General features: G+C 38.1%; 5 protein-coding genes across 5 annotated transcripts; all 5 read right to left on the bottom strand.

Annotated features, from left to right (window-relative positions):
* Positions 1-246: 246 nt before the first annotated feature.
* TM35_000301430 (uncharacterized protein) lies at positions 247-3,522 on the bottom strand (the record flags this gene model as incomplete). Its single annotated transcript, XM_029028466.1, has 1 exon — positions 247-3,522. The coding sequence occupies one exon, from the start codon at positions 3,520-3,522 to the stop codon at positions 247-249; it is 3,276 nt and encodes a 1,091-aa protein (XP_028880169.1).
* Positions 3,523-4,222: 700 nt separating this feature from the next.
* On the bottom strand, positions 4,223-5,050 carry TM35_000301420 (putative glycosyl transferase-like protein; the record flags this gene model as incomplete). The annotated part of the gene is made up of 1 exon (XM_029028465.1): positions 4,223-5,050. One exon carries the CDS (start codon positions 5,048-5,050, stop codon positions 4,223-4,225), a length of 828 nt encoding a protein of 275 aa, XP_028880168.1.
* Positions 5,051-5,647: 597 nt separating this feature from the next.
* On the bottom strand, positions 5,648-7,918 carry TM35_000301410 (N(2), N(2)-dimethylguanosine tRNA methyltransferase; the record flags this gene model as incomplete). Its single annotated transcript, XM_029028464.1, has 1 exon — positions 5,648-7,918. The coding sequence occupies one exon, from the start codon at positions 7,916-7,918 to the stop codon at positions 5,648-5,650; it is 2,271 nt and encodes a 756-aa protein (XP_028880167.1).
* A 654-nt stretch (positions 7,919-8,572) lies between these two features.
* Positions 8,573-9,805, bottom strand: TM35_000301400 (actin-like protein; the record flags this gene model as incomplete). Its single annotated transcript, XM_029028463.1, has 1 exon — positions 8,573-9,805. One exon carries the CDS (start codon positions 9,803-9,805, stop codon positions 8,573-8,575), a length of 1,233 nt encoding a protein of 410 aa, XP_028880166.1.
* Positions 9,806-10,934: 1,129 nt separating this feature from the next.
* Positions 10,935-12,668, bottom strand: TM35_000301390 (putative katanin; the record flags this gene model as incomplete). Its single annotated transcript, XM_029028462.1, has 1 exon — positions 10,935-12,668. One exon carries the CDS (start codon positions 12,666-12,668, stop codon positions 10,935-10,937), a length of 1,734 nt encoding a protein of 577 aa, XP_028880165.1.
* Positions 12,669-13,380: the final 712 nt, after the last annotated feature.

Below are 13,380 nucleotides of genomic sequence, written 5' to 3'. Positions count from 1 at the left end.
TCGTCACATACAATGTGTATGTTATTTCATGATATCTTCTAGATATAATACACACACATATATATTTATATAATATCTATCTATACATATATATATATATATATATAAACTGCAAAACAAAGAAAAAAGTATTATTTGTTTCAGATTATTCCATCACCTCCACCAACTCCTTTCTTTTTTTTTTTCTTCTCCCCATTCTTGTATCTTCTAGTTTTCCACTTTCCATATATATATATTCATATTTATTTATACATTTCTTGTATGTGTACTACCAGCAGATCCATGTGAACTATCAGATTGACTATCGGATGAATCTGAGTGATGAGACTCTTCTCCTTTCACTTGTTGCATTAATAAAAAGATTCGCTGTGCCATTTCACGATTCTCCTCCACAAGTGCGGCATTCGCCTGTCGTAATTCACTTTCCCGCTGTACCCATTCCTGTACTTGTCGTTTCTCACGTATTTGAAAACGTTGTAAATCTCTGTGGTAATTCTCTCTATCCGCTTCTGCCTTTTGACACTTCTTCATTAATTCTTCATATCGACGTTGAACTTCCATTGCCACTCGTTGAAGTGCCTCTCCTTTATTCCGTTTCTCCATCGCCACTGTATCTCGTCTTCCACACAGTGAACAGGGATCATCTGGTCTCTCTGGTGGTCTTGGTAGTGGTTTTAAACTATCTTTTAAAAGTGTACTGCTGGCAAGAGAATTCATGCGAAGTGTGATATGCCGTAAAGAGTCACTGACATCATGAACCATATCTCGAATAACTTTTGCGGTGAGTTCATATTCACCAGGGGGAATCCACGTGGGCCGGAGATAATTAGCCATATCTAGATTTAAATCATATAAGGCATTTACTTCTTCTGGTGTGCAATCTGTTATTCCCATACTCATTAAATCCGCTCGTGTGATGGGTCGTAAACGTCGTCTCTGTGTTATTTTACCCTGTGGAGACTTTGAATCGATTGTTTGTATTTCATTCATTGTTGTTGTTGTTCCCTTAATAACATCTCCTTCTTCTTTTCCTCCTTCCCCAGCAGTGATTGGTAAATCTCGTTGTTTATTATTTTCCCCATCTTCTGCATATGTTACACGTCCAGTAGATGATGAAATCCGAGTAGGATGATCATTAGAGTCTTGAATGGCATTCCAACGACTAAAGACATCAAAAACATGTTGACGATGTTTCTTTTCCGCCTCAAAGGAACCCACCACTCGGGCAATATCTGCCCATTTCATAGAAGCTACATTTACTGTAGAAGTGGGTTTAGGTAAAGTAAGGGATTCATATAAAGGTTGACAGGCTCCATCTACAGCTTGTAAAGCATCTGTTAAAGCACTTAAAAGTCTATAAGACTCAATATATAATTCATTCTTTGCTAATACAGTTTCATTTATTTTCAAATTATTCATTTGTGTTGTAGGGGCATCACCTACTTTATCTTTTTCATCAAAGAGAACATTAGACATATCATACAATTCTTCTAAACCTTTCGTTGTTAAGTGTGTATAACTCTCTTCTAATTCCATAAGTAAACTCAAATGATGCTCTGGAGAATGTTTTGAGAAATTCTTATCTTTTAACTGTAAACGTTCCATTAGAGTATCATACTTTGATGCTTTCCCTTCCAATTCACCATTCGCACGACGAAGGTTTTCCACTTCCACTCGCATATTACGAACTTCTTCTCGTAATAAAACAGCATCTTCCACATCTTTTTTAAAATCTACAATTAAATCACGACGGGCTTTGGCTTCATGACGTGCCTGTTCTTTACAATAACCAAGTAACCATAAAGCACTGGAAGTAACATCTGTAATAACAAGACGAAGTGCATCTAATAAAGCCCCACGTTCTGCACATGATCCTGCGATTTGACGAACAAGTTCTACAAGTCCTATATCTACAATTTCCATAATATGTTTAGCGGCTTCTACATATTGTACATGTGCTGTATCGGATTCTTGTAAAGCTTCTGGATTTAATAACCTTTCTACATCTCTTGAACTTTTATTATTTATCGATTCATCATTTGCGGGTTCTGGTAAGAGACGTTGGGCAATATTTTTATCTGCTAATACAGCTAATGCATCTGGTATATCTTGAAACATTCTATCCAGTGTATCCCCTAATAAATATACCTGAGCACGTCCAGTAGCTTTTACAGCAGGAAATAAAAGTGAACTTTTAGCAGGAATACGTCCAACTACTTTTTCCACATCATGTTCCCAATGTCTTCTACTTCCAGGGAAAGTAGGACTATGAATTGTTACCCATAAATCACGAGGTACACGTGAAGACTCTAATGAAGTAATACGATTAATAATTCCTTGACGAGTTGCAGAAACATGCATAGCTGTTCCACCTGGCCAAGTTTGTTGTACTTTTTCATATTCTTTACTTACAGAAAGTACAGCATCTAATGCAGAAAAAATAGGTTTGTACGATGGATGACAAGAGGGAATACCAGAATGGCTTTTAGATGGATCACTAGAGCCTAAACTTGGACGACGACGTGCCGCTGCATAAGCAACCAATTGTTCAATAATACCAGAATCATCACCTACATTGGTAGATCGTGTTAAAGGTACTCTAAGAGTTGTATTGGCCTCATCTGCAGAAAGAGAAGAAGAATTAGATGAAACCATAGATAAACGTCGCTGAGATTTATTTTCCTTTTTACGTAAAGGAGATGATGATGATGTAATAAGTTTTGAATTACTTTCATCTGGAGAAGCCTGTTCTTTTTTCTTTTCCTTTGATAATATACTTGTAATAGGAAGTACTTCACGCGGGGTTGGGTCATTCTCACTACGTGATCGATCAAACACTTTTGCCTGTAGCATATATTCCACAAAAGGAGGTTCTAAACGTTTTACTTGTGTACGTAAAGCTTCCATATGAGCATTTGGAGATATTTTTTCTTCTACTGGTAAATGACGTCTTTTAGCACTTTTCTGTCCAGCGAATTTAGTTGCAATATTACATCCTTTTTGTAATAAAGCTTGAAGTGTTTTTGGAGTAATACGATCATCCACAAATTTTTCATCTGTTGAACCTTGTTTATCTATTGATAGTGAATCTGATGTAGGTTGGGCTGTTGTAATTCTAGGAAGATATCTACTAAGCATACTTACCGTTTCATCCTGTACAGCTTTCATAGAGTTCTCTGCCTTTTCCACGGTCTGTTTTCTCATACTCGCGGAGGGTTCTTCAGAGGCATGTGGAACTTTCCCGTAGAGATATTCATTAGGTTTCATTGGGTATTGATATTGTAGACGATTCATTAATGGATCCATTGATTTCCCCTGTACATTTCGGTTATGTTTCCATGCATCCCTTGACTGTATAATACTACTAGAGTTAATACTCTCTTGGGCCCGTGATCGGGGTTGTGTTGCGCCAACAGAGAGCATGCCAATAGAGGCTTGAACAGATGAGGAGGAACTGCAACGCTCCGCTGTGGCAGATCGACTGTAGAACTGCACGGGATTAAGTGGATTAAGTGGATCCATCTGTAATAATAATAATAATAATAATAATAATAATAATAATAATAATAATAATATCCTTATCCAATTTGTTTATACGATATATACATATAAAGGAAAAAGAGGAAATAAGAGAATCAGAGAGAGGGAAAGAGTGAAAAAGAGAAATGGCACCCTCTCTCTCTCTCTCTCTCTCTCTAGGTACCGATTTTTTTTTCTCTTCTCTTCTCTTTCTGTACTATGATTCCCAGTTTTTTCCTCTTTCACTGGGAGGTGCTAGATAAAATAACAAAAAGAGAAAAAAAAAAGAAGAGTTGATGATAATAAGAACTACTGAGCATATGCATAGTGTAGGATAAATATACAAAAAATAATTAAAAAAGAAAAAACGTAGGTTTCATACCCAGTGTAGAAAAAAAAAAAAAAAAAGAAATTGTAGAGGAAGAGGAGGCCCCTCCCCAAAAGAATAATAATAATAATAATAATAACAGTAATAAAACAGCAGTGGAAAAAACTCCGTTTATCCGTTTTCCATTTTCTTTTTTTCCTTTTCCCGCTCTTCCATGTTTATTTAATGTATCATTTGAAATAAATTCCATCACAACAGCGAGAACGAGAAAGAATACAGAGTACAACAAGAAAAAACAATAATGATGATGAATAATAATAATAACGACGACTGACCATCTATCTGATCTATTATTATTATTATCATCATCATTTATTAACGTACGGATGTCTCCCCTGCAACAAACTCCCGCATACGTCGTGCGGCATCTTCAAGCTGTGGATTATCCGATGGATGTTTCTGCACATCTGTCCCTAACGAAGTAATCTGAATAGCCAAAGAAGGTTGAAACACATACATCTTTGGATCTACAATATATTTATCCTTCGCCACTGGATCCTCCTCAAAGTTACTACTAATATGTGTATCCACCTGCCAAGTCATCGGTACTGATAACTCCAAACAACGTTGGGCAGCTTTCTGATGAATAACATACGCAGTGAGTTCACGGTGTCCTTGATAGGCAAGACGAATCCCATCATCAATAAACGGCCGTGGGGGTTTACCACCCGCTAAGAGATCTAAACCACCAAGATGAACAATTCCCCAATCAGATGGAACTTTAGACCATAAAGAAGGAAGTAATCGATGAAACTTATGATGGAATTCCACATCATCTTCAAGAACTAAAGCACATTGACGTTCTTCCGCTACAATCATCTCCCATACCTTTCGATGCCCTAACGCACATCCAATGGCTCCAGGTGTGAGATCCATTCCAAATAATTTCTCCTCTATTGGTAGGAGAAAACGATTATATCCGAGTTCGGTGATAATACCTTTTTTATATAAAGACTCCACATCTAATGTTTTTCCATCAATTCCACTTACGCGTGTAATTTTTGCTGGGGAATGGAGAAAGGTTTGAATCTTTGCACGGTCCATTTGACGACGTACATGGGCCCAACGGTCTGTACGATGATCTAAGTTTAGAACATAACAGGCATCAAAAATATTACGTCGATAAACAGATGAACGAAACATTAATTTTGAAAAAATACTCAAAAGGTGTGGTTACAGCACTAATGTGAAGAACTGTTTCTTTTTTTTTTTGTTTTACTCGTCAAAATTTTGTTGTAACCCACCTTTTTCTTTTCTTATTATTACTATTACTTTCTTCTCGACCCGCTTTATATATATAGAAAAAATAAAAGAAAAAGAAAAAAGGCAATGTAAAGAAAAAAATAATAGGAGTAGCAATAAATAACAAAACTACAGACTTTCATCATATCATTTATCACACACTCACACACACACACACAGGAATGATATTTCCATATAGTTTCAGCGAATTAGTTCCAGACAGAACTACCATCACCACAAGAATAAGAACAACAACGAGAGAAATGAGAAGGAAAGACAAACAACAAAAAAACAACAACAAAAGAAGTGTTGCAATCCCACACATTTAAACGCCTTTTTTTTTACTTAAAAAGAATGAAGTTATACAGAAACACAAGGAGATAGAAAAAAAAAAAAAGACAAGTAACACACCTCATCCTTCTTTCCCTTACTTTCTATCATCTTCACAGCCTTTGTTAACCTCTTCCTTCCTTTCTTCCCTTTCTTTCTTTTTTACACCTATTCCTCTTCACGCATGGCCCCTTGATGTCGTCGCTTGGGTCCCCAGTTGGGGGCGTTGGGAATAAATTTCGCCACACCCGTCACTGAGCCGCGGAAGTCAAATTGTTTGTCGTATGAAAAATCTGCTTCTGCCATTGCAGTCACTAATGGAATTCGCACCCCCACAGCCCCAGACTTCTTTACATTTTCCGTTTCCAACAGAGAAGCCCTATTATTATTATGATTATTATTATTGTTAACACCAACTTCAGAAACGACCGCACTGTTTGAAATTTCCTTTTCCTTTTCCTTTTCCTCTTTCTCTGCGTGTTGCTCTTCCTCCTTCCACTGCAGCATCACACTCACCAACACAGCAGCCGGGCAATCCGTCTTAAGACCAGCGGGCGAACAATGCACTTGACTACACCGGTAACCCAGTCGACCCACAGCCCCAACGAATAACGGTGTGGGTGGACAACGCACCCGTACAAAGGAGGCAATATCTGGAATTTGATAAAAAAGTGGAGTGTCTGGAAGTTCTTCCATTGCCAAACGTACTAAACCAGCCACACGAGCCTCTGATGTAATTTGTTTCGCCTTCCCTCGCTCTTCAATTTCTTTTAATAGTTCTGTGAGAAATGAAACATTCTGTGTGGCTGCAGCGTATATGGGTCCAGAGATGGTTACAAATGCCCCACAAACATTACAACAACGGAAATTCTCAGAGGGCAACATATTCTGCAAACTACAACATGTAATTTTTGGGTTCTCTTGTCGTGAAGGTGGTGATGGAAAACTTTCTCTACCCAATACATCAGCTTTACAGTTAGTTTCATTTTCATTCATATTATTAATATTATTATTGCCGCTACTACTATTATTATTATTATTATTATTATTATTATTATTATTATTATTATTATTATTATCTCCAATAAAATCTTCTTTGTGAGAAGCATCGTATTTTCTTGCCCGTTTTTTGGCTCGCATACGAGCCACACCCATTGGACGTACCCAATATGCCGGACAGTGACTACACTGGAGAAGGTAACCCAATTTGCAAGGACCAAGCTTTGCCTCTGCAGGCTGCGTATATACACGGAAAAAGCATCGTACATAAAAGTCGATATGAAGAGAAAGTAGTGGAACAATATACTTGCGGTGTTTGTTAGCCACACGTTCAATAGCGGCGAGAAGAATTCGTACAGCCATTTCATGACATGCCGCATTCTTTGATGGAATAGAGTTATATTTAACATGACATGTATCTGGATAGTTTCCACACAGAATAGCACTATCTGTGCTTGTTACCAATAAGAGTCCTCCCTCCTTTACACATCGCATCGCGGCATCAAGAAAAGGAGAAGCTGAACCATATGGATCAAGATCCACAACATCAACTAATTCTTGTTGAAGTAATGGCTCAACACTAGGCGTGTTATTACTATTACTGCTAACATCCATACTACCATTATTATTATTATTATTATTACCTTTAGTACTCGAAGTCGTCGTTTGGGAAACAACACATAAACGTCGTCCATTATACACCGTAGGATTGGTGGCAAGACGAAACATTAAATCATTGGCATCATCCAAGTTTGGAATCACAGCTCCTCCACTTAAAATGATTCCATTTTCCTCATCCACAGAAATGTTATCAGATGGAAAGTTTTCCTCCAATGTTGGTCGAACACATGGAACTCCATTGAACTCACAATTTCGACGAATACACTCCACCGCATCTGGATCAAGATCATTGGCTATTATATACCGTACGCCTGGAATTTCTTTATAATAACGAATAGCCCGAAGTCCTGTAGCGCTAAGGGCTTCAAGAATTGTAATTCCATCACGTGTACCGCCTTTGCGGCGCGGTTCATTTCGACGTAAACGTGAAAAACAGGATAACGCACACACACTTAAATCTCGGTTTACTACTTGTGCAGGATTGTAAAAAACAGCCTGACCATCATTATCATTATCATCATTATTATTATTATTATCCCCACTATGGATGTATAAATTACCATTATTATTATTATTATTATTATTATTATTATTATTATTATTATTATTTTCTTCCTCTTCTTCTTCTTCTTCTTCCTTTTGCCTTTTCGCATTCTTTACAGCTGCCGGTGGGAACAAAACAACTGCAGTTCCTTCAGTGATCCTTTCAAATCCAGACGGTGTCTCTTTTGCGAAAACATCCGTACCAAAAAGTCCAGAACGCATAGCTGGAGCAGGGGGAGCATCAATAGTGGTATTATCCGGAAGAGAAGTCGCCATCAATTCCTTTTTTTCTTTTCTTTTCTTATTTATTTAACGACAAATCCTTGTCCACTAGACTCCACTCAAGAAAGAATAAAAAAATAAAATAAAAAAAAAAGCAAATTATTGAAGTGAAACACATTATATTTAACAATTAACACAAACCCATAGAACAACAACAACAAAAAAAAAAACATGATATGAGCAATCGCACTTTCATTTAATTCTTTTTTTTTCCAGATAATAATTTCAATATCAGCATCTTTGGTACATTTTTGTTTTTGTATTTGAAGAGGAGAACTGTATAGAGGCAAATGAAGTAACAACAACAAGAACAAGAACAACATACCAAACATCTGCTTCCAGTTGCGCAGCTTTTCTTCCCTTTCATTACTATATATTACGTAGTAGTAGTTACTTCTACACTCTCTGTCTTTCCTACAGTTTCCTCCTCCCCATCATCCTTCTTCTTTTCCTTCTTCAGATCACTTTTTCTCCTCCTTTATTTCCATGCATTCGTCAAGAAAAGAGCAATGATTATTGTGTGAAACCATACGTATTTGTGTGTTACAAGTACATACGTGTGTGTGTGTGTGTGTCTGTGTTTTAAAATATATATATATATATATATATATATATATACACTTGTAAAATCAACACACTAAAAATTCCTTACTGACACTTACAATGCACTACACGATGTCCCTGCTCTTCATACTCCTGCCGTGAAACGGTTAAATGTGGAAACATTGAAGTACGTGCGAGCATAGAGCCACCAAGCCAAGTACTGTAGACACGACAATCCACATCGTGTACACGGATTGGTGTTACCGCCTCACTAGTGTGTGTTTCCCTATATAATTGTGTTACCTCAGCTTCAATACGTTCTCGTGTTCCCGGAAAGGAGACATTGCCTCCAGCTAGTACAATATTTGCAAAGAGTGCCGCTCGCATCTCTGAATGACAATTATTTATAGCCGCAAAAGGCAGCCAACTAATACCCATAGGAAATGATGGTAAAAAGACATCTCCAAGTTCTGTCATATAGTGCGATCTAGGTATATACTCTTTTCCAAGAATGCCAAAGTTAAAAAGAACCTCTGTAGTTTGATAACGATGCTCCCCTAATGGAATAGCATTTCCATCTGGTAAATAAAAAACCTCTTCTGCAAGTTGCGTATCCCCGTTATTTGACACTATCCCATCTCGATTCTCAGTTCCCCCAAAATCAACCTGTCGTACATAACACAAATCCTCCTTCGCACGATTCAGCACTTCCATCTCTAGTGGGGTCCCAAGACTGTACCCTTCACGGCGCAGAAGAGTGGCGAGATGATTAGTGAGAGCCGAGCCCGCAACCGGTGCGGTTGCCAAATGTCTCCCGAGTGCATATCCCTCATGCACGGGAACGGCCACTGTGCGATCTCGTCCACTGTCTAGCACGAGTCCTGTCGTGAGTCCATATGCGTAGAGACTCAACACAGGTGCCGCCCCGAGAAAAAGTGAGTGTACATGAAATGTCTCCATCATGAGTTCCAGTATACGTTCCCGCTGCTCCGCCGGGGCCGCCACATCCTGCGGGACGACGAAGCAATGACTCTCCGGCGTCACGCGCAGCTCTGAGAACATCACGTGCCCCCAGAGTTTCTCCATGTGGTCCCAGTTGGCGACGAGGCCGTCGTGAATGGGGCTGCCGACGGTGAGCATTCCCCGGCGGACGAGCGCCTCCTCGCCGATCTCGTACTCATTCATCCCGGCCGCCATCGCCACGCCGCGGTTCCGCGGTTGGCCGACGAGTGCGGGGATGTCGAGGCGGGGGCCCTTTTCGTCGGCGTAACCGGCGCGAATGCGGTGGGAGCCGGCGTCGAGAATGACAACAGGCACACGCTCCCGCACAGCATCCATCTTTTTTTTTGTTTTTTTTTTTTTTGTCTCAGGGAGTAGTAGTGGTTTCTATCAGTGGGGTATTTTCCTTTTTCTTTCTTTTTTTTCCCCCTTCGTTCTATTCTATTCTAATTATAGGGTTAGAGTAAGTATTTACTTGGGTAGTGGTGGTGGTGTTTTTTTTTTTTTTTTACAGAGCCACGGGCACGGTAAAAGAAGAAAAAAGAAAGGAGAAGAAATGAGAGCTTAAACTAGACTCCTTCTCCTTTTTTTTTGCTTTGTTTTGCTTTTTTGCTTGTTTGTTTTTGTTTCTTTCTTCTTTCTTCCTTTAATGCCTATGTATTTGTTGAAACACAAAAAAAAGAAAAAAAAAGGGAGTACATTATTGAGCACATTACCACAAGTACTGATCTAGAAATTAGAAACCAATCTTACATAGAATGAGACCAATCTTAAAAAGTAAACAAACAAGGCAAAGTAAAACAAAAAGAAAAAAAAAAAAAAACAACAACAGCAAGATAAAGAAAAAGTTAGAAAGGAAATCATTCAAAACCGAGCCGATGGACATGGTGCAGGATTCAAAAGTATATTTTACAAGTATCACTAGAGTGCAAGATACATCTAGAATAGTAGCCCACACACATAGAGAGAGAGAGAGTGAGAGGGCAAGAGAGTAAAAGAAATTAACAACAACACCTAAACAAACGCAAACAGAATAAAGAAATAAAAGAAAGAAAGGTAAATATAAAGATAAGAAAGTAAGGTATGAACACCTCATCTCATCCTTATCCTCCTTTCTCTCTCTCTCTTTCTGTCTCCCCCTTGCCTAAGTGAGAAGCATCACGATAGCGCAATAAAATCATTACCTCTCACTTTTTTTTTTATCGGTTTCCTGAAATACATTATAAGTTCCAATTTTTTTTCCCCGCCTTTCACTCTGTGTAACCAATATAGAGAGAGCGAAAAAAAAAAAGAGAGAGAGGTATATCCTTCACAAGAAAAGTAAAATCAAAACATTCAAATACCCTTCCATCACCACCACCACCACCACCACTAATAATAATAATAATAATAATAATAATAATAATAATAATAATAATAATAATAATAAACCCCCTTTAACTAAACCAATACTTAATAAATCCTTCCACTAAGAAGAAATACCAGAACCATATCTTTTCAACCATTGATCATACTTTTCCAATTCCGACTGTCGCACACTACTCTGTGTACAGGCCACACTTGCCTTCACATCATCCAGCGTCACCGATGGCCGTTTTAACGGTCCTTTTCCCAAATCCGCCGGATTACCCGCCCGTTCGAGTTTCTCAATCATTATTCGTATGGGTCTCATCATCGCCTCCCGACAAACCACATCAATATCCGCCCCAGACATACCTTCTGTGAGATCTGCACAAACATTCCAATCAAGATCTGGAGCAGCTGTAGGGGTTAAGATTTGACGAAACATTGTGGCTCGTGCCTCACGTGTTGGTAAACCAACAAGAATACGTTTTTCCAGTCGACGTAGCATGGCAGTATCAAGATCCCAAGGGACATTACTGGCTGCAAGTACAAATACAACTTCACCACCTTTTCGCTTAGATAGACCATCCATCTGTACTAATAATTCTGTCTTCATACGACGTGAACCTTCATGCATTCCTTCTCCAGATCTTGATGACATGAGAGAATCAATTTCATCTATAAAAATAGTACTTGGGGAATAATGAACAGCCAAATCAAAAAGAAGTCGTACAAGTTTCTCACTATCACCACGCCATTTTGAAACAACACTAGATGCAGAAATATTAAAAAATGTAGTATGACATTCTGTAGCTACTGCTTTTGCAAGTAAAGTCTTACCAGTTCCAGGAGGACCAAATAATAAAATACCTTTCCAAGGTCGTACAATACCAGCGAAAAGTTCCGGATATTTAACTGGCATCACTACAGCCTCTTTTAAAAGTCGTTTGGCCTCATCTAATGCAACAATAGAATTCCACCGAACATTAGGATTTACATCTAAAATATCTCGTTGTATCGTCATAGCCAAGTCTTGAAGTTCTGAAGTAGGAAATCGTGGAAGTGGCTTTAATGCACGACCAAAAAAAGTATCTTCATCTTCTTCATATCGGGGACTATTTGGACTTTGTCCATCCAACGCTGGATCTAGTCGAACTCCAGCTAATCCCATAATACCAGCCGCATCGGAAACAAATCCCTTCTTCTTGTGATTGTTACTATTATTGTTATTATTATTATTTCCAATTCTTTTCCGTTGTGGTGATGGTGGAGTATTTGGCCGTTGTGCGAGTGCCAAACCACGTGCAATTTGTGGTGAAGCCCCTGATGGTTTCTGTGTCTCCAATGCCCCACTCGGTGGGCTATCCTGCAGGTTGGCAACATTGGCGTAGTTTACCTTGTTAAGATTAATACTTCCCGGTGAACGTTTTGCCCGTGAACCGGCTGAACCTCCATTTGGTCGTCTTTTTACAGCCATACATTCACCTGACTGCATTTCTGTTGTGATATCTTGTCCTCCATCCACCGCACGGAAGAGTTTTGGACGGCGATTAAAGCGAAACTCAAAGTATTGTTCATATTCTGTAATAATAGAGAGAAGATCTACATTATCTGCTGGACAAAACTGTTGCATAGATATACGACTCTCTTGTTGTAACATCTGCAGTGTTCCTGTGTATCCTTGATCGAGTAAAAACTGCAGAATAAGTACAATAGCTCCCTTTACACGCTTTAATCGTATTCGTTCATCATCTTCTCGTGCCTTTTGTTGCATTTTAATAGCTTGTAGAGATGAACCCGGGGCACCATTCGGGTCATTAGATAAGGGTTGAAGACGAGAAGGATTCTTCTGTTGCATCTCTGCAAAAACAAAAACAAAAAAACAAAAAAAAATCTCACACCAGAGTAGGTACTATAATAAGAAGAATATCAATATAAATAAATAAATAAGATATTGCCTTATAAATATTATTCGTTTTGTTTTATTATTTTTTTTTCTTTCTTTTGTTTTTTTTCTTTCCATATTAAGAAAGTACGGTAATAATATTAAATATAATCAACAATACCATTATGAGAAGAGTAAAGGGGAAAAAGGGGGGAAAAAAATAAGTAATGAGCATAACGGTGTGTAAGCAGAAATGTGTGTAACAGACAAAAACAAAAAAACAAAAAGAAGAACCTCAATAAATAATAATAATAATAATAATAATAATAACAATAATAATAGTAATAATAACAAAAAAAAAAGGGAATTTCAGATAACAACAATAACAACAAGCAGCTACGGTAATATAAGAAAAGAAAAAAAAACAGAGAAAAGTTCACCATTTCACTTTCCATATCCGTCCCCTCTTCCCCTTTCTCCTCATTTCATTCTTCATTAGGATTACCACACATATATTGTAAAAAGTCTTAATGAAGATAATGATTTGAGTAAACGGTATTGTTCATACATTTGTGCTAAAAAAAAAAACACAAACGTTCTTCACTGTACCGTCTATGGGGAGATGGGAAGAGAACTTTCTCTCTTCTCTTTTATTACATCCTCCAATAGGGAAAAAGAAAACAAA

This window comes from Trypanosoma theileri (genome assembly GCF_002087225.1).
Source record: "Trypanosoma theileri isolate Edinburgh chromosome Unknown TM35_Tth_30_V1, whole genome shotgun sequence".
NCBI classification, from domain to species: domain Eukaryota; phylum Euglenozoa; class Kinetoplastea; order Trypanosomatida; family Trypanosomatidae; genus Trypanosoma; species Trypanosoma theileri.
The sequence above is the reverse complement of the archived record's forward strand: the minus strand, read 5'-3'. Positions and strand labels throughout refer to the sequence as shown.